Source organism: Puma concolor, chromosome D4 (genome assembly GCF_028749965.1).
Source record: "Puma concolor isolate L17-30 chromosome D4, mPumCon1.1.hap2, whole genome shotgun sequence".
NCBI lineage: Eukaryota > Metazoa > Chordata > Mammalia > Carnivora > Felidae > Puma > Puma concolor.
In genome coordinates this window covers 2,986,187-3,007,034 of record NC_141679.1, presented here as the reverse complement: position 1 = coordinate 3,007,034, position 20,848 = coordinate 2,986,187, and the positions used below count along the sequence as shown (strand labels likewise).

General features: G+C 52.1%; 1 protein-coding gene and 1 long non-coding RNA gene across 2 annotated transcripts in view; both read left to right on the top strand.

The window, feature by feature from the left end:
• Positions 1 to 1,052: 1,052 nt before the first annotated feature.
• On the top strand, positions 1,053 to 2,932 carry LOC147574660 (uncharacterized). Its single transcript, XR_015243386.1, has 3 exons — positions 1,053 to 1,528; positions 1,746 to 1,917; positions 2,776 to 2,932. It is a non-coding gene; the product is annotated as an uncharacterized LOC147574660 (long non-coding RNA).
• Positions 2,933 to 3,034: 102 nt separating this feature from the next.
• SHC3 (SHC adaptor protein 3) overlaps positions 3,035 to 20,848 on the top strand; it is a 105,519-nt gene continuing 87,705 nt past the window's right edge. The window contains exon 1 of the mRNA XM_086684834.1: positions 3,035 to 3,566. Coding sequence (XP_086540960.1) covers positions 3,111 to 3,566 — 456 coding nt within the window. The 5' untranslated portion in view covers positions 3,035 to 3,110. The remainder of the gene's footprint in view (positions 3,567 to 20,848) is intronic.

Here is a 20,848-nt window from a genome sequence, read left to right as displayed (position 1 = left end):
GTTGTGGCATCCATAGAAAACCAATACACTTTTAAATTAATACATTTAACACGAGAAACCACAACATTCTGGAAACCACAAGATCTTGGAAAGGCTACCGTCAATGACCCCAGGCAGTCTTGAGTCTGAAGGCTCCCTTCCGTGTTGCCAGGCTATGAAAAATTTCATCGAGCGTCCACCTCTACATTGTCACAGGCTGATGGTGCCTGAAATAGGCTGCACCAGCCCTGGGTGAGGGCCCCGGGCACCGCCAGGGGGGAGGGGTACAGGCTTCTCTCTTGGTGCACCCCCACCCCCACGCCCACCCCCACCCCCTTGGCCATCATCTTCCCGGCCAGTGAGGTTTTATTGTACCAGTGCGTCCTTGGAATAGTAATCACCCTCTTTGATTATAAATGTTCGTATATGCAGTAAATGTATATTACTATTATATTTTGAAATGGCCAATTTCCATCCACATGGCTCATCATAATAAAAGAAATAAAAATCTCCTGTTGGCTAAAGGGTTAACCGTGTAGCTTTGGATTTTTTTTTTTTTTTTTTTTTTTCCTCCTTGGAGACTCAGAACGTGCAGCGTGCTGGATGATCCTTTCACAAAAAGAATCAAGGGCGAGATGCCTGGGGTTTGAATGTGCGTTTGCTGTACATTCATAATAAATGCCGAACCGCATGGCACATTCATGGCTGCTTCTTGCTTGTAAATGAACTGCTGAATGAAAGTTTTGGGACTCAGCTCACCTCCAAGAGAGCGGTCCCTGTTCACACCGGTACCTGAACCAACAGTTCTTGAATTTTCTTGAAAAACTAGTTTTTCCTCTGTCCATGACAGCGGTGCCTTCCTCCATGCATTTTGTAATCAGGCTGGCTTTTCTTTCTTTCTTTCTTCTTCTTCTTCTTTTTTTTTTTTTCCCACACTGCCGTTGGAATAAAGATCCCGCCTTTGATTGAAATGGAATCTTCCACTATTGAGCAAGCCTTTGTTGAATGAGTCATCGGGGCGGCTGCTCATTGGCTGAGGCCGCTGGAGCCAGGGGATTGCCTGGCACCGGCTGCAGGGCCCGGCTTCATTCACAGAATCACTGGCTCACTGCTAGCCTTTCCATTCACACAAACAGCATCTCATTCACATTTTGCTGTTTTTGTCTGCTTCTAATGAAGAGCGGGGTTTGGGAATGATAGGGCGCTTTTGCTTCAGATTTGGGGGGTCTCTGCTGACCACCACAATCGGCGATGGGGTGTGCACTTGCCGTTGCTAAGCGAACCAGGGGAAGGGCAAGAATGTGTGCCCGCGCCCAGGGAGGGAAGCGGCGGCCGCCCTGCGTGCCTGCATCCCAGCGGCCGGCCTCACCTGCCTGCCAGGAGCCGCCCCACCTGCACCTGCTCCATAAAGCTCTGCAAGGCTGGGTGCCTCGTGTGGCACATGCCTAGTCGTGGGTGTGAGAAGGCAGGGCGCTAGAGAAGGCAGGTGAATTCATTTGCTTGCACAGAGTTGCCTGGAAATTTGGACAGGGAGGTTCCGCTGTGTCAGGTGGGTTATCTCAATGCATGACAGAGACCGGCAGGGCCCACGGTGACAGGGCTCGGCGGGCGTGAGGCTCGCCGACCTTCTGTGGGGCCGCCAACGCCCTGTTCTCCTAGCTGACAGGAAGGAGGCCTGCGCCTGTCCGTTGCAGCTGAGTCTGACTCCTGAAACGGATTTGCTGTGTAACCAGAGCAGCTGTATATTTTTTTCTTCCTTACTGCAGGGTTGCAAAGCAGCAACAGAAGACACACTGAAATGTATCTGTAGCGTTTGGTAGACATTTTTCCAGACCTTGAGCGCATTCAGTTGGGATAAAGCGTCAAGCCCAGCCCCCTTTCTGGAATGGATTTCTGGAGCCGGCTGCCATTCCTGAGAAGTCCTCTTCTTTTCTGGAAGTAGGTTTCCAACCTAACCCCAGCTGAGAAGGGCTCTGGTCATTAGCAGGGAAGGCATCCTGCTCTGTGCAGAAGTCCCTGTGCAGATTTGTCTTTCTTTCTTTTTCTTTCCTTTTTTTTTTTTTTTCCGGAGGCACTGCATTGCCACAAAGGCACTTGTCATGGCTGCTCTGTTGACTTGAAAAGAAAAAAGAAAAACCCAGGAAATCGGTATTTTGTGTTCACCTGGGAGTGAATAGTCTTTTCTTTTCTGCCTTTTCAAAATTTAAAAAATTTTTTTTGGCTATTTACCAATTTCTGCTGCTTTCCAAATCAGAATTCATGAGGATCCGCTGAAGATCTTATTCTTAAAAAGGCTTCGTCACATTTTAACGCATGGCTGTCAGATCCTTAGGGGCTCACACCGAGGGCTGAACTGCGGGGGGGCGGGGGGGGGAGGTGGGGGAGGGAGGCGGGGGGGGGGGGTGGGGGAGGGAGGCGGGGGGGGGGGTGGGGGAGGGAGGCGGGGGGGGGGTGGAGGTGGGGGAGGGTGGGGAGGAGAGGAAGCCCCGGGCTCAGAAGAAGGGATTTCAGAAAGTTCCTCTGACTCTCTGAAGGGACTGCACTGACCTCTGGCACAGATGCTGAGTCCGGACGGGGCGGGGGGGGGGAGGGGATGGGGAGGCCAACAAGCAAAGGTTGGAAGGAAATGTCTGGGAATGTAGAAAAGGCAATCTGAGAATTGATTGGCTCTAGTGTGCTCTCAGTGGGTGTATGTGTGGTTTTTTTCCCTTCTTTTTTTCTCTCCTTTTTCTTTTTCTTTCTTTTCTTTTCATTCTTTTTTTTACTTATTATTATTATTATTGTTTTGTGCTACAGGAAGTGATTTGCAGCGTTCCCTGGGCCTTTGTTGAGAAGGGTCTCCTCTGGAGTGAGTCACGCTCTCGCAGTGCGCAGCCCGAGCCGCGGGGCGCTCCCCTTCGGAAGCGATGACTGGAGCAGCGCGAGCGTGCCGCCCTCCGCAGCCGAGCGCGGGGCCGGGGCTGCGCGGACGCGGCGGCGCGGGCCGCTAGCGGGGAGGCGGCGCCGCTGTTCCCCCTCCCCCCCCCCCCCGCCGCCGCTGCCGCCGCCGCCGCCGTCCCGGCCGCCGCGTCCCGCCGGGCCGCGCTCGCCCCTGCAGCGCCCGGGCGGATGCGGCCGGCCCACGGAGGGGCATGCTTCCACGCACCAAGTACAACCGCTTCAGGAATGACTCGGTGACATCGGTCGACGACCTTCTGCACAACCTGTCGGTGAGCGGCGGCGGCAAGGTCTCGGCGGCGCGCGCGGCCCCGGCGGCGGCCCCCTACCTCGTGTCCGGAGACGCGCTGCGCAGGGCGCCCGACGATGGGCCGGGCAGCCTGGGCCACCTGCTCCACAAGGTGTCCCACCTGAAACTCTCCAGCTCGGGCCTCCGCGGCCGCTCGGCGGCCAGGGCGCGGGCGGGCGCGCGGCTCTCGGGCAGCTGCAGCGCGCCCAGCCTGGCCGCCCCGGACGGCAGCGCGCCCCCCGGCCCCGGCGCCCCGGCCATGCGCGCCGCCAGGAAGGGCCGGCCCGGCGACCAGCCGCCGCCGCGCGCCCCGCACGCCAGCGACCAGGTGCTGGGGGCCGGAGTCACCTACGTCGTCAAGGTGGGTGCGGGCGCGCGGGCCGCGGGGTGGGTGGCCGCGGAGGCCGGCAGGCGCGCGCTCCTGGGCCAGCTCTCGGGGCCGCGGGGACGGGGCGCTGCGGGCGCGCCAGCTGCGTACCCGTGGGGAGAAGGTTCGCCATGGGGGACCTCGCTCTGGCCTGCTTTCTCCTGGGGTCCGCTCCTCTGCCCACTCGCTGCGCCATATGTCCGGCCAGTGCCCCTGTGGGCACGGGCTCCTGTGCCGGGGACGTGGGCATCAGGCCCCCGGCGGTGAGCACACTTGGGAGCGCCGACCGCCCTGCCCTGGGAGATACGGGGGCGGCGGGACTACTTCTGCTGTGTCTGCCCCAAGAGGCAGGCTGGGTGCTCTGGCTCCCCCCCCCCAGCTCCCAGCAGTGCAGGCCAAATGCTGGCTTGCTTTATGTAAGCCGCTGGTGCTCCCTTCCCCAGCAAGGTCTGCCTCGCCTTCCATACCTGAGGGTTCTGATTTACAGCAGCAGAGAATTGGGGACTCTTTTTCCCTGGGGCCGTAGTCTTCCATTTAAATAGGCCAAAAGGGGCTGAGCGTGGGCCTTGGAGCTAGCAGCTCCAGATTTTTCCTTTGACACAAAGAATTACACAGTCGTGCCCAGTGTGGTCCATAAAATTCCTCCTTTATGCAAGTATTTTATGCTGTTAAAAGAACGAATACCCAGCACCTGTCGGTTGGCCTGCCACAGACTCCCGGCCTCCAGCCTGTTGGACGGTGGTGGGGAGCCATCACTGCGCTCTACAGCTGGGCCACGTCCTGCAGCCGGGGGACGGCTGAGCAGGCAGGCCACTCGGATGCATGGCTGCTTGTTTGGAAGGGAACGAGACACACACGGTCTCCACGGTGTTGTCCAGCACACCGAGAGACCCGCAGGGCGTCTGGCCTGCACATACAGGCTACAGATTCAGTTTAACAATCCAGCAGACACATTCTCGGATAAAATGTTGTATCTCGGCAGTTTGGGAACCAAAATATTAAAGGAAGCAGTTAACTGTGGACTGCAGTTAACTGCCTAAAAAGTACTGACAAAGGGCTGTTGTCCCCGGTGTTAAAAATGGGACCCCCTCATCCCCTCGAGACTGCTTTTAAATCGAATCTTCATCTCACCATATGAAAATGGATTAATATATGTTGAGGGATGCCGATCAGCTTAAAATATGCACGTCTTCTTGAGTTTATGATAAAAGACAATGGTTTTTCTTCTTGTAGTCCCTCTTTAGATTACACAACCAGGAGCCAAAACAAAAAGAAAGAAACAAACAAAAAACAAAGAACCCTGACCACTTTGAGGTGAACTAGCAAGCACTGGAGAATATTACTTCTAGTGTGTTAATGTAATTGCGATCTAAGAAGCAAACAAACAAACAAACAAAAAAAGAAAGAAAGAAAGAAAAGAGCTTATGTTTAAAACAGACAGACCTTGGCAAAGCCAAGGTACCTATCGTGTGGAACAGAGAAGATTGTTTTCAAATGGAGGGAGAATTCTCAAACTTCTGCCTTTAAAGTTTTCCTTCAAAAACAGATCATTCCCTTTGCTTGGGGCTTTGCTCTTGCTTTTTGGAGAACGAAGGCAGACATCTAGTTCTAAAGGTCAGTCATGACTGGACTCAGATGAACATAGCCCACCAGGTCAGCTCTGCCGGGCCGTCTTACGGCTGCGACAACTCCAGCATCAGCCGAACTCAGGTGGATGGAAGGCTGGGTCTGCCCCAGCCTCTGGGTTTGGGGGTCACTTTATTGTGCTTCCAGTAAGTGGCAGCAGTGCCCTGGGGGCACCCAGTGCTTGGTGCCATCGCCTGGTTCACCGTGAACGGTGGTCGTGTGAACATAAGCTCAGGCTTCCCCGGAGAAGTTTGGAACCACATAGCAACGAGGTCAGATGCTAAGGACAATTTCTCGTGCACACGTTTGACTTACGTTATCACGTGGCCCTCTGTTGGTGCACGCTTCCTCATTGCCCGTGTTGTTGAGTTGAACATCATGGACGTATTTTCTTGAAAAATCACAAAACTGAAAAACAATCGTAACGTGATACCGTTTGCTGATTTGTGAATAGTTTTATCAGTCTCTCGGCTTTACAAGATCTCGGGGAGAGAGAGAGGTAATCTCTAGTATATGACTGTACATTGCTTGTAAATCTAAAGGCTGTGGGTTTGGGGAAGGGTTTGATTTAAATTTACTTCTTAAATTTTTTTAAATGTTTGTATATTTTTGAGAGAGAGAGAGAGAGAGAGCAAGTAGCATAGGGCCAGAGAGAGAGGGAGACACAGAATCTGAAGCAGGCTCCAGGCTCCGAACTGTCAACACAGAGCCGGACGTGTGGCTCAAACCCATGGATCGCGAGATCATGACCTGAGCTGAAGTCGGACGCCCAACCGACAGCCACCAAAGCGTCCCAATTTAAATTTATTTCTAAATTAAGGAACCCCCCCGCAAGTTTTCGTAAGTTCTGGAAAATTCATTTGCTGTACAACGATAGGTGTTGCCCCCTTGTAGAGACACCTGCTACGACGCTTGAGGATATTATATACGAGGTTTGTTGTTTGAAGATATTTCAACTCCATCTAGTTACCTGGGAGGAGAGCCTGGAAGGGCAGGAGCCGGGTGGGTTTGACTCACCCAGGAAACATCAAACTGTGTGAACAGCAGTGGTAGGGTTAATTAATGACGGTGTGGGATTGAAAGACGGAGAAGGTGCCTGGGAACAGGGGCATTCAGAGCATGTTGAGTTAGTCCTGCACGTGTCACCACCAAGCCTGCCGCTGATATGGCTCCCGGCCACACAGAGCAGGGAGGCTCCTGCACACGAAGCCCCCGGGTCTGGGTTTACGCTGGGAGGCCTCCTGGCGGTGCTCGGATACCCACCTCAGGGTGCCCCACCCTTGGCTTTCTCTTTTGGTCACACAGCAGCAAAGGACAATGGATATTTTCGTGACAGTTCCATTTTGAAACTACTTTAAATTTGGACGAGAAAGGCCCATAGAAATTGTGTCGCTTATGCTGCTGCCCACCTTAAAGTTCTACTGTCTGAAAGTCCAAGCCGGCTTCGCCTGAGTGCGCCTGGGGGCTGCCACGGGTCTTTGGCGGGTTCTGAGGCGATGTTTGCGTGCTCCACGCACGGCCCCACAGAGTGAGCAGCTTAGGAGGGAGAGATAGGCGTGAACGGGAGGGGGGTTGCTTCCTTTTTTTTAAAATTCAAATTAGTTAACATACAGTGCAGTCTTGGCTTCAGGAGTAGAACCCAGTAATTCATCGATTACATACGACACCCAGTCCTCCTCCCCACAAATGCCCTCCTCAATGCCTGTCACCCATTTCGCCCACCCCATCAACCCTCAGTTTGTTCTCTGTATTTAAGAGTCTCTTATGGTTTGCCTCCCTCTCTGTTTTTATCTTATTTTTCCTTCCCTTCCCTTATGTTCATCTGTTTTGTTCCTTGAATTCCACATATAAGTGAAATCATATGATATCTTTCTCTGACTTATCTTGCTTAGCATAATACCCTCCAGTTCCATCTACACTGTTGTAAATGGCAAGATTTCATTCTTTTTCATTGCTGAGTAGTATTCCAGAGTGTGTGTGTGTGTGTGTGTGTGTGTGTGTGTGTGTGTGTGTGTATACCACATCTTCTTTATCCATTCATCCATCGATGGACATTTGGGCTCTTTCCATACTTTGGCTATTGTTGATAGCACTGCTATAAACATTGGGGTGCATGTGCCCCTTCGAATCAACATTTTTGTACCCTTTGGATAAATACCTAGTAGTGCAATTGGTGGGTCGTAGAGTAGTTCTGTTTTTAGTTTTTTGAGGGACCTCCACATTGTTTTCCACAGTGGCTGCACCAGTTTGCATGAGGGAGTCTGTTGCTAAGGAGAGCCGCTGGCCGCCGAGAGGAGTCTTCTAAAGGCCAGCACGGCCCAGAGGTTAGCCCTGACCCGGCCTGATGGACAGCTGCACCCTGTGGGCTAGCGACACGCCCCAGGGTCCCCAAGAGACGGGCCCTCCCTGTAGCACATTACACCGCAGACTCAAAACAGGGAAAGAAGTGAGCACATTTAGGACCAACCCCAGTGCCCACGGCAAGGATTGGGGAGCCCAGGTGAGGAGCTCACCTCGGGGGCTCACCTGAATACCGAGGCAGGAATTGTGTGCCGGGTCCCTCGGGCGGCCACAGATTCCCGTCCACTCTTCCTGACAGTCCAAGTTACCGGCTGTTTGCAGGAGAGTCCAACAGCCCAAGAGCTACTGACTTTTCTCCTCCTGTGCGGGGCTGTGCTTCTCTCGGAATGAAGCCTTGTTTTTACGAGAGCTCTTTAAAAAATTATTTTGTTTCTCCCATTTGTGAATCTGATGATATTTAGGGTGGTAGAAATGATTCGTTTTATTTATAAATGTTCTATTGCTCTTTATTGATGGTCTTTAGAAACTTCACTTTCTCTGAATCTTCTAAACTGTTATTTTTTCCACTTGCCTCAGTGTCTATAAAAATACCTTAAATCTGGGGCACCTGGGTGGCTCAGACGGTTGAGACTTCAGCTCAGGTCATGATCTTGCAGTTTGTGGGTTGGAGCCTCACATAGGGCTCGTTGCTGTCAGCCCGTCAACGCAGAGCCCGCTTCGGATCCTCTCTCCCCCTTTGTCCTCTGACCCTTCCCTGCTTGTGCTCTCCCCCAAAATCAGTAAATATTAAAAAAAATATTTAAAAAATACCTTAAATCTGCTTCCTCTCAGTGCTCTCCTCCTGTGACACCACGAGCAAGGGCATCGCAGAGCTCCTTCAGCACGGCCGCGGTACATGATCGCCGTGCGACCGATTGGATTCCGTTTTAATTCTAGATTAACAAATTGTTGTCTGATGTGCAGTGGAAACTTGAAAGTTGATTTTTTTAAAATGTTTTTTTGTTTATATTTGAGACAGAGAGAGACAGAGCATGAGCAGGGGAGGGGCAGAGAGAGAGGGAGACACAGAATCCGGAGCAGGCTCCAGGCTCCGAGCTGTCAGCACAGAGCCCCACGTGGGGCTCGAACTCACGGAGTGTGAGATCGCGACCTGAGCTGAAGTTGGACGCTCAACTGACTGAGCCACCCAGGCGCCCTGAAAATTGAATTTTTTTTTAATTGTTGAAAATCTCATAATATGTGGCTTCCATGTAAATATCATCCAAGTGGTTTGAAAAACAGTTTAAGAAATTATTTTGAGATTAAGAGGCAAAATTATTAGTTTAATCTACAAAGCGTACCATCTCTCTTTTTATGTGACACAAGTAGAGCCAGTGTGTTATGTGCGTGTGCCCCGCACACCCACACACACTATACACACAGCATACACCACACTCACACCACACCCCATACACGAACTTACCACACACCATTTACACACACACAACACACACAGACATACATCAGATGACTTGTGATGACTTTGGACAGGGGCTGTTTTCTTTCTTGTTAGAAAACAGTAACTGTCGCGTTTCCAGAAATACCTGATCACTTCACTCGTTTTGTATTCGAGTCTAAGAGAGAACGGTTCTGGGGAAGATGAGCTGTTGCTCACGCTGGAATCATGTAAGGAGTAGAGTGTGTCTTCCCCTCGTCTCCACTGCATTTCATCCCTGCGTGTCTGTCTTCTTTGCGAGGAGCACGAGCCACGTGTTGTGTGCACACAGTCCTGGTAATGGAGGACGCCGGGGGGCGGGGGGGACCGTGCAAGCCCACGGACAGTCTGGCTTTCGAGCCGGGAGCTCGTCCCCAGGGCGTGTGTCTCCCGCAGCCTCACCTGGACACACCGCCTCTGCGCGGGGACACGGCCTGGGTGGGGCCCGGACGCCCGGACCCCGAGCCCCCTCGGGCCCCTCCGCGGTGGGGTTCCAGACCTCCCCGTGCCCCCACGGGAGGCAGAGGGCGTGCGTGGAGGCCCGGCCCCCGTGGGAGCCGCTGCTGTCGCGGCATCCCCCGTCCCTGCGCCTCCAGTGAGCGGCCTGCACCGCGGTGTCCGGGCCTCGCTCGTCGGGGTGGACACGGCCGGGCCCAGACCCCAGAGCGCCGCTGCCCCGGAGGTCTGGTGGCTTCCGAGGATGTACGGTGAGGACTCAGCCCTTTAAGTGAAAACCGTCAAGGACCAATGACGTTGGATGGAATGATTTCGTTCAGAAGTCCGATGGCTTCGGATGAGATGGAGGGAAAAGACCAGTTGTGCGTATTTCCTGAGTAAAGAACAAAAAGAAAAATTTGTATTTCAGCGTAAACGTTCTGCAGTATGCAGTGAATAAGGAATATCTTCTGGGGGGCGGGGCTTAAGTACAGGGATGGCCTACCGAGCGGCTGGGGGTCCCCCGTGGGGTGCGAGCACCTGACCGCGGGTCCCGCACGTGCGGAAGTACTGACTTCCAGTTGAGGCAGAATCACCACAAACTGTTCGTGCCTCCCCCCACCAGGGCCGGGACAGTGGCCGGGATGTGCCCCGTCTATGCCTCCCCCACCAGGGCTGCTGGAGCCCACATTACGAAATATCTCCTATAACCCTAGTTTTCAAAAAAAAAAAAAAAAAAATTCTGAAATGGTCGTTGTATTTTCCCCGGGGCTTTTTCAGCATCTAGTGAGGCAAATATATATTTTCACCCTTTTTCTGTTAAATGGGGTGAATCATTTATCTCCGTAACATACGTGTCTCAGCTTCCCGACTGAGCGCTCTCTGCCACCGGCTTTTGTTTACAGAAGTCCACCCGGTGCCTCGTCAGGAGACACACACGTTCCCGATCGGCCCTCGAGCTCGTCTCTTGCCCCCCAGGCCCCAATACTGCAGCCGCAGGAAATCGCTGGTTTCCCCCCAAACCAGCGGCCCCTCTGACCTTCGCTCAGTTCTTCCCGTCTGGGCCCTGCTCTACACCCCGCCTTGTCCTTTATTCTAATGATGCTCTGGCAGCCTTCAGGACCCAGGGCTAAGGAGCTCTCCGTGAGGGCCCCAGGGCTCTGTGCATCCACAGAATGAACCCACCCCTGGGGCCCCTGAGAACCCAAGAGAAGTCAAAAGGCACCTGCTGTCAAGGAAGTCACTCCTGGGGGGGGTTCCGCATGTGACAAGGCCACCAGCCACAGCTGCGGGGACAGCGAGCCGCCAGCTCTTCCCAGGACCTCCCTGGGGACAGAGCCTGTGATCAGCAGGGAACAGTGGAGACAGCGGTCAGGTGACTGTGGGGCGCCGCGGAACGTGAGGGAGCAAAAGGTCAGGAGGGTCAGGACGGTCAGAGCAGAAGGTCAGGAGGGTGACCCAGGGCCTCTTTATGCGTAATTGGCTATTAAGAATGTAAGTCCAAAGAGGCACATTTTGGACTCTGTTCTGGTAAAAAAAAAAAATTCCTGGGTAATTATTCTTTCTGTGAACTGGCACGAACAGAACGCCCACCCAGAGTCCGCTAGAGCTGCTCTGCGGATGGGCAGCGTTATTAGCAGACCCGAGGATTCTCTTTAAAGCTAATTACAGGAAGGGTTCGGTAAGAGAAGCAGCTTTAATGAGAGCCGTGAGTGGACGTTATGGAGGTTAAATATTGTATAGCTTGACGTCAGCAGGATGTGTCCACACGGAGGGCTAAACTGAGCACGTCCGGGCGCCCCCATCTCCCAGGGGAGCCGGACTTAGGAAACAGAGCGGGGGACGTAGATGCAGTGAGTGTTTCTGCGGCTCCCTTCGTCCCTTGCCTTGCGAGGGGATCGTCACTTCGAAGGAGGTTCGGGGCTATTTTCCAAAAGGAACGTATGATCCCCTCGAGCAGGAGAAGTTGCTGCATTTTAACAAGACAAAATTTCAGGGGCGCCTGGGTGGCTCCAATGGGTAAGCGTCCGACGTCGGCTCAGTTCATGATCTCACGGTCCATGGGTTTGAGCCCCGAGTCGGGCTCTGTGCTGACGGCTCAGAGTCTGGAGCCGGCTTATGGCTTCTGTGTCTCCCTCTCTCACCCTCCCCTGCTCACATTCTCTCAAAAATAAACAAACATGAAAAGAAATTTTAAAAAAAGAAACCTAAAAAAATTAAAAAGACAAAGTTTTGTGTTCAGTAAGGTGCTGGTGGCCTGGGGAGGGGCGAGCGGGCCTGGAACTAGCAGGAAAGGCTTCACGGAGGGCAGGGGTGTGTCCAGGGCCCCAGAGACTGACCAGATGTGTGCAGGAGGGGGCGGGGGATGCTCAAGGAGGGAGAGTCGGAGCAAGAAATGCCTCGGAGGTGACAGTGGGCCCGGCGTCGGCCCAGAGAGGGGGAAGACGTTCCACTCAGACCGGCCCGGGTCAGAGGGGCACGAGACATCAGCCACCTCCTGTTGGTGGCCGGGGCTGCGACCCCTTGGAATTGGGATGCTCCCCATCTACTGGAGGGGCCGGTCGGACGCTGTCCCTTCTGTCCCTCGGTGGCTCGCTGGTGCCTGCAGAGCTGATCTCCTTCCTTACCAGGTGACAGTCCCGAGGGTGTGTGGCCCCCCTCCTCCTTTTCTCTAAGCTGACGTGTCTTCCTCGCTACTTCCTGCCTTGTCTGAGCCGCTCACATTCTAGCTGTGGACGACACGGGAGAGACTCGGCTCACGGACAGAACCTGGTGGAATTGCGTTCGGGCGTGGCTCGGTGCATATTCTATTTTTAGAGTTCTGTCCTGTCCTGTGGAGAATTGGGGCCTTGGTTCACATGCACCTGCAATGGTGGGTTCGTCCGTCTCTGCCCAAGACACGGCTGCTCCTTGTCTCGAGAAGGTGGGTAGGGCTTTCCTACGGCTCGTCCGCTGTGGCCCGAGCCACACTTCCTTTTATTAAAGGGCTCAACGGAGACTCACCTGTGCCACCCACCCTCCCCCCACTGCCTCCCCGCAGGCCACCCCCGACTGCCTCGAGCAGCATCAGCCTCTGTCAGAATCGCGGTTGAGAAGCCAGCGGAACTGTCCCTGGGAGTTATGCCACCCCTCGCACAACGTCCCATAACGGACGGGGGGTGGGGCGTGGATTCTGGTGCGTTCACACCAGGCAGCAACGTGCAGACGTTTATTTTTTAATTTTTTTATCTTTATTAATTTTTTGGGATGAGCACTGGGTGTTGTATGGAAACCAGTTTGACAATAAATTATATTTAAAAAAATTTTTAAAAATAAGTATGTTTTTTAAATGTTTATTTATTTTTGAGAGAGAGAGAGAGAGAGAGTCAGAGCATGAGCAGGGAAGGGCAGAGAGAGAGGGGGACACAGAATCTGAAGCAGACTCTGTGCTAAGAGCACAGAGCCTGACGTGGGGCTTGAACCCACGGTCCATGAGATCATGACCTGAGCCAAAGGCGGATGCTCAACTGACTGAGCCACCCAGGTGTCCCAATTAAATTTGTTTTTAATGTTTATTATTTATTTTTGAGAAAGAGAGATAGAACATGGGCAGGGGAGGGTTAGAGTGAGAGGGAGACAGAATCTGAAGCAGGCTCCAGGCTCTGAGCTGTGAGCACAGAGCCTGATGCGGGGCTCAAACCCATGAACCATGGGAGATCATGACCTGTGCTGAAGTCAGATGCTTAACTGACTTAGCCACCTAAGTGCAGCCATTTAAAACAGAGAATTCGAGTTCTGTTATGGTTGACTGGAAAAGATTTTCTCGAGAAACAGGAAGAAGAGCATGATGTAGCAATGTGTGTGCGACATGAGCCCATTCTCGGGACAGAGACAAGTACAAAAATGCCTGTACGTGCCCACGGTCATAGTGGGAGCCTCCAGCAGCCCGCCCGAGCCGTTCGTGGGCTTCGTGCAGAAAATCAGCAAGGATACACAAAACTGAGCAACAGTCAACAACAGGATCTAGCGGTTGGTTGCACACGGACCACTCGTGCAGCCACAGCAGAATAAACGTTTTTGTCAAGGACCCGCGGAACAGCCAACAAGGCAGACCCTACCTGGAGCTGTAGGACACATCTAAGCAAATTTAAAGGAATCGAAATCCAGAATGGATTCAAATTAGAAATTCATAAAGAAAGGCAACGGGAAAACCTCCCAACACTCGGAAATTAGGCAACAGGCCTATAAATAACAAAGGACAAAGGAGACATTTCAAAGGAGAGGGAACAATATACAGAATTGAATACAGATGAAGGCACAGCGCATGAAAGTTTGTGCGCTGCGCGTTCCGACAGAGCAGGGAGGGGCATTTATGGCACCAAATGCTTACGCTGGAAAAGAGAAAATGTCTCCAACCAATAATCTAAGGGTCACTGAGAAAGAAGAACAAGACAAACGGAAAGAAAGCCGCAGGAAAGAAAGAACGCAGGTAAAGGCAGAAATCAATGAAGTGAAAAACAGGAAGTCAATAGGAAAAAAAAAATCAATGAAACATAAATCTGATTCTGTGAAAAAGAAAATCAATGAGATGGATAAGCCCAGCGAGACTGACCAAGATAAAAAGAGAGAAGGCCCAGGTCACCACCAGCGGGAACGAAACGGGGCTGTCTGGACAGATCCCAAGACGCCTTCCGAGCCAGCCCGGCCCTGTTCGCAGCCTTTCCAGGGCAGACGCAGCTGACGGCTGCGTCCTAGGAGCAAGGAGAGCTGGGCAGCTCCGGGCAAAGGGCCTGTGGCCCTGCGTGGAAGCAAAGCCAGGCCCCCACACACAGTGCTGTCCAGTGCACCAGAGGCCCAGGACTGAGACCTGTGGCCCGGTGGGTCTGCAGGAAAGAAGGCTCTTGGCCCCCAGTGCACACAGGGAGCTGAGCGGACCCTCCAGGGCCATCCTGTCCAATAATCTGTTTGTTTATTTTGTGGGGGATGGGTGAAGAGAACCGGGGCCCCAGGGGAGAGATTGCATGTTCCGGGACCAAGCGGCTAGCTCAGTGTCAGAGTGAGGACAGCGGCGGTAAATGAGGACACGCTTGAATAAAAAGGGCTGGTCAGCTTTGCCTCCTTCACACAGCAGCTGTGACGCGGCTTTAGCTGCAACACCAGCATGTATTTCTGGAGTATTTCTTCCCCCTTTCCCTTCGGCTTTGAAAAGCAGATATGGCCAATCGCACTGCTGTGATTTTCAGATGAGACTGAGCACAGTGGTTTCCTTTGAAGCGAGCCCCGGTCATACTTCCTCCCTGTGACTCAGCGTCCTCGGCGTGCGCGAGACGGGTGACACATGCCTGCAGCCAGCATTTACAAGGGCTTCCTGGCTCCTTTGATAGAAGCCTATATGGCACTTGTGTTAGTATAATTTGCCCTGTGAGATGAAAGGTGAAGAGAGGAGGAAGCCTAGACGTGAGGGTTTGCTGTACCCAGATGGCTGACGTCCTCCCTGTCGGGCAGTGAAAAGAAACCGGACAAAGGAAACAGGAAAGCGGAAAGCAGGTGGTCACCTGTGTCAGTGCCCGCTCGTCCCCACAGGCTGTCCCGGGCGCCCGCCCACGTGCCCGCCGTGCAGGCACATGGCTGCTCGGCCGCTACAGCAGGTGCCCCGGGGCTCTGGGCACGAGGGCCGCCTTTCACCTGCTGCTCCCCCAGGGTGCACGTGAGCCTCAGGTCCCTCGTCTAAAGTGGGGGTGAGCACGGCATTGTCCACGAGGGCCCCAGGGCAGTGAGACGAGTGAGCATTTGCAGGGTCGCCAGCCCCGGGCCTGCCAGGTGGCAGATGAGTGTTTCCTGTTCGGGCCGGCTGCGGCCCTCGTCCTGGAGTGCGGCTCAGTTGCCCAGAGCTCCAGGGGTCAGGACCGGCCTCTGCCTTCTGTGGGAGAGGTCAGAGGTTCCTTTATCCGAGAAAGAGTTCTGTCATGGGGCAGGGCCCTGACGGCAGCCCCGGTCACCGTGCCTCCTGATGCAGGTGCCTCTGCCCCACAAGGCCGCGAGTCGGGAAAGGCGCAGGGGATGAGCCCCCTTCCTGGCCCCTGCTTTGGGGCCACAGCAGTGGCGGCACAGGCCCGTCTTGGAGGGGAGTGAATGATTCTGTAGGAACCCGCAGCTGGCGTTGAAGGCGTCGGGAGGAAGCCGGCTGAATGGTGGGAGCAGACGTGGCCAGGGCGGGTGGGTCTGTGCGGCCGCAGCTGCGGGCATTGGTAAAGAGCTTGCCAGCAGCGCCAGAAGCCAGAGAACAGAGCCGAGCTGTTAGAGGGCTTCCCGTGGCATTTATCATAATGCCAAGTTGTGCCAGAGGACTGATTATAAATGATCTTCATGTTTTGATGCCCTTGGTATTTTCCAAAGTTTTGTACGATGAACACACATTATTTGCCAGAGAAAGATGAGCATTAAAAATAATTTCAAGGGCTGTCTTAAAAGCAATGATCTTTTTTATTTTTTAATTTTTTAGTGCTCAGTAAACCATGCAAGCTTAAATGTTCAGATCAGTGAGCACATTTACATGCACGGGACGTCCACCCGGGCACCTGCCTAAGACCTAAAGCAGATTCCCAGGCCCCTCCAGGCTCCCTCAAGCCCGAACAGTCAGTAGGGTGTCCAGCATTCTGACCTTTGCCACCATCGATGAGTTTACATCCGTGACCTTTTTTTTTTTTTCAACGTTTATTTATTTTTTTTGGGACAGAGAGAGACAGAGCATGAACGGGGGAGGGGCAGAGAGAGAGGGAGACACAGAATCGGAAACAGGCTCCAGGCTCTGAGCCATCAGCTCAGAGCCTGACGCGGGGCTCGAACTCACAGACCTCGAGATCGTGACCTGGCTGAAGTCGGACGCTTAACCGACTGCGCCACCCAGGCGCCCCCATCCATGACCTTTTAAATGAAAAAATCCTTACCAATATTGGTCATGTTAGTGCTGTTAGGTATGGCCGTTCCTTCAGTGTGGGTAGTAACTTTCCAATAAATTCCAAGCTATTTTAGTTGATGACATTTGAACCCTGACTGCGTGGGTAGTAGCACCTGTGTGGGTTCAGGAGCTCTGGTCCCCTCTGGTCCCCACTGGGGATTTGCAAGAGGTGAGGTTCACAAACCCGCCCCGGCCCTGGGTTCTCACAGGTGGTTAAGGGATGTTCTACCATGTCAGAAATGAGACTGGGGTAGGGGCATATTTATATTGATTTTATACCCCATATCGTATCTTCAACCCTGGCTGCCCAGAGAACAGTTCCTCCCATGTGGCCACCTCCCCAGTAGAATCTGAATCCGTCTAAGTCACTGGGGGTCGACTCCACAAGCAACAGAATCCTAGCAGGGCGATCATCGACTGTGACTGCAAATCCAGAAGTCTGTGCACAACTGGATGCCTTTGTGTACTTTTAGTTAATAGTGTTTGGCTTTCTTTTATGGAAGTGACACCTGCTGATTGCAGAAAGAGTAGAAAATAGAGAAAAGGAAAAGAAGAAATTAAACTCAAGCGTAATCACAGCCTTCCATGATGACTTTTATTAAAATTTCCCTGATTTTTTCCACCCTTTATTTTCATTTATGCAAAATTGAGATCAGCCTCAGCGATTCTCCAAATCATTAAATATTATCAGAAGGCATGTTTTTTAACAGTTGCATAATATTCTATGCTATTAATGTATTATAACTTCCTTAAACATTGTCCTATTTTTGAACATTGAGGCTGTTTTTATTTGCCATTATCAAAATTGAGAATTCGGTCACTCATTCATTCATTCATTCAACAAATCGCACTGAGTTTACACTGTGTGTCTGGTTCTCAATACAATCAGGAATAAAAAAAGAGAGGTGGTCTCTTCTCTCCTGGAATTGATGTGGTGGTGAAGAAGTCAGCAACTAACCAAATAAACTAGTCAAACAGGCTTAATTAAATAACTCATCAAGTAATTAAAAAATGCATCAATGCCCCCAAATAGCCAAAACTGAATCGATGAAGAAGAACGAAATTTGGGGGACTCACATTTTACGGACCAAAGTGTAGACACGTAGATCTGTGGAACAGAATTGAGAGACCAGGAGTAAGCCCATACATTTGTGGTCCGTTGATTCTTGAGAAGAGTGCCAGTGGAGAATTGTCTTTTCAGCAGATGGTGCGGGACAAGGGGATGTCCGCATGCAGAAGAATGAAGTTGGAGTCTTTCTTGCATCGTATAGGACAGTGAACTCAAAATGGATCAAAGTCCTGAATGTCAGAGCTACAAGCACAAAAATCATAGAAAACACACAAGGATTAATATTTGTGACTTTGGATTAGGCAGGGGTTTCTTAAATATGGCCCCACAAGCACAGGGAGCAGAAGGAAAATAGATAAATGGAACTTTATGAAAATGAGAAACTTAGCCACCAAAAAGCGCGGTCATGCTGAATGAAATGAGCCAGAGGTACATGACTTCATGGAGGGTCTAAAGTCCGAAGGTGAGCGGCAGTTGTCTGGATGGGGTGGGAGGAAGGTGCTCTGGATAACAGGGCACAGTGAGAAGGGTCTCGGAGGGATGGGGGTGAGGGCAGGACCTATTCCGATTGTACATCGTTTCCCTGGATTGGGTGGAAGAGACAGGGCATTGAATTGTCAGTAACACGTCATTTATGAGGAGTAAAGTTCATTGTAAAAATTATGATATTCGGATAAATTACAAAACGCAAATGAATCACCCGTAACGGCATCCTGAGAGCTGGCAAAGAGGGAGGGGAAAGATGTTCTCCCACACCGTGAGCCGATGTGTCAGTTGGAACAAGTTTTATGAAAAGCCAATTAGAAATGCCTTTTGCAGGACCGTGCTGAGGATGTATAGTCCGTGTTCGGAGTACAGTATCTGTCACTCGTGGAGGTGATGCGTTAGCGTAACGCTGCCTGCCTAAACCCCACGCGGTCTCCTGTGTTTCTCATGGTAATCTCACCCTACGCTCGAAGAAACAGGCACTCAGAGTGTCCAGTGATTTGCTGAGGCTCGCCCCGGTGGTCAGCCACGAAGTGAGTCTGTAACCTAGGGCTGTGTGGGTCCCAAGTCCACTCTTCCTGGCTAGCGAGAGAAATGCAGAAATCTGTGCACGGTTTTCAGGGCCTTGTTTTTGGCCCGACCAGCAAGTATAGTCTCATGCTTTTCCACGGACAGAAGACAGAGGAGTGAAATTGGAAGCCAGTGGTTTTTCTTGTTCACTTTTGTACCAGTGCTTGACGCATCCAAGCGCCAAGGGTTGAATTGTGGAATTATGGTATCCTTGCCTTAAAAGGGCGCATGCCAGTTGGTAGCATTCAGGCTCAGAGATTAGGTAGTTAACTCACAGAATACATATTCATCTTAGAATTATAAATAATCATTGGGAAACTCTAAGCATGTGGTTAAATGGGGAAAATGTCAACCCATTGACCTTGTGGGAAATGCACCTGTAGCCCCAGCCGCAGGTGACCTGTACCTGTGTCCAGGACGCTGCCCTAGATGGGGAAGAATGGCCTCCAGGTAAACTGAGAGCAGATGTTGAAATTTATAGCTGTAGGGTTATAGGATACGTGTTATTCCCTGAAAAGATTTTTTTTTTTTAAACTTCTTTTTTTTTTTTTTCAACGTTTATTTATTTTTGGGACAGAGAGAGACAGAGCATGAACGGGCGAGGGGCAGAGAGAGAGGGAGACACAGAATCGGAAACAGGCTCCAGGCTCCGAGCCATCAGCCCAGAGCCCGACGCGGGGCTCGAACTCACGGACTGCGAGATCGTGACCTGGCTGAAGTCGGACGCTTAACCGACTGCGCCACCCAGGCGCCCTGATTTTTTTTTTTTTTGAGATAATGAGAGACATGCTTGTTGCAGATAGAATGTAGTTTCGCTCCTCTCTTCCTTTGCTGGGGTGAGCGTCCCCCCCCTTTCCCACACTGCTCCTGAGCTGTCCGTGCGCACTCTCTCCCAGTCACTTGGACTAATTCAGCTACGGGGAAAGGCCTGTAGAACAGTCCTATCTGAATTCCAGAATAATTTCAGGGAAATGCAGAGAATGTTGAAATATATTATGTATCAGAAACCAGCACAAATGGGTGCTAATAAGTGAAATAAAAAGTTAATAGAAAATTATGGTTCGTGAGCCTCCTGCGTGATCAAATGAAGTGTTATACGCTGTCTGCTTCTGATCACTGGAGGGACCGGAAAGCATCTCTAACCTCGTTAGCCTTGGAGAATGCGCCCAACACACATTTATTTTGTACCCATCACGTGTGAGGCGCTCGGAAAGCGGAGAGGGAGAAAGACCCGTCCCTGCAGTCTTCTCGGTGACGGCCTACAGACGGGTGCAGATTTGGGGACGATGGCACAGAGCACTAGCTCAGCACTTTGGAGGGGGCGCTGGGGTCTCAGGCGTTGACAGTCAGGGAGGGATGGCAGTGAGAGAGAGCCTTTAAAGGTTTAAATTTCCCCTGTTTTGAATCCCGGCAGCGTGACTTTCTTACCCGGTAAGTACCAAGCGTCCGGTATAACAGTGAAGGGGCACCGTGCACACAGGCGTGGGTTCCGTGGATGCAGAACACAGAACGTGCTCTCACGGGATAAGGAACGCTATTGCCGTAGGCAGGGAGGGGCCCTTTCTCCGAGTCTGATCTTCGATGGGGATCACTGACGATTGGCATGGTTCGGGAAGGGGAGGAGGGAAGGAGTTGGGAGGGAAGGGGGCTTGCAGGCAAGGGAGATCGCGTATTTCCCACAGGCCGTGGGACGCGTGGCACGGGTGGGGGTGGGGAGTTGGCAGGTGGAGCGACTTCGCTGCTATTTATCCATCACACTGCTGGTGGACACTTGGTTTTCTTTCCAGTTTAGGGGTTTCATGAACAGTGCTACCGTGAGTACGTTTGTGCATTTATGTGGCGGGCAGATGGGTCATCTCTCTCTTCTCAGCGGAGAAGCTGGGTCATGGGGAATGCACACGTCCAGCTTCGGGAGAAAACGCCGCACGAGTTTGCCCCAGTCGTCACTCCTGCCAGCACGTGCATTTACCCTGCCATCGATGACATCAGTAGGCTTTCCTGTGTATCCGCCACTTGAAATTACCTTAAAGCGTAATGTGCAATTTGAACTGGTATTTTTCTAACGCTAGCTCTGATGTCTGCAGTTAACCAGTGTTCTGCCCCAAAGGGGGCTATGTGGAGGAAGTAAGGGTGTCTCCTGGAGACTCTGAGCTTAAATCATTCATAACACGGCCCCATTCAGAATCTTAGTCTGGATGTGCCCTAAGTGTTTAGCCATGGGTTTATTGATAAACATTCGAGAAAGGGGCTCACATTGTCATTCTGTGCTGGCAGCGAGGCAATGAATGTTTTGTACATACAATTTCACACACTGACGCGTGAATAAAGCCCTACAAATGAAGTTGCTGGGTCAAAGGGAAACACGTTTTCCATTTCCA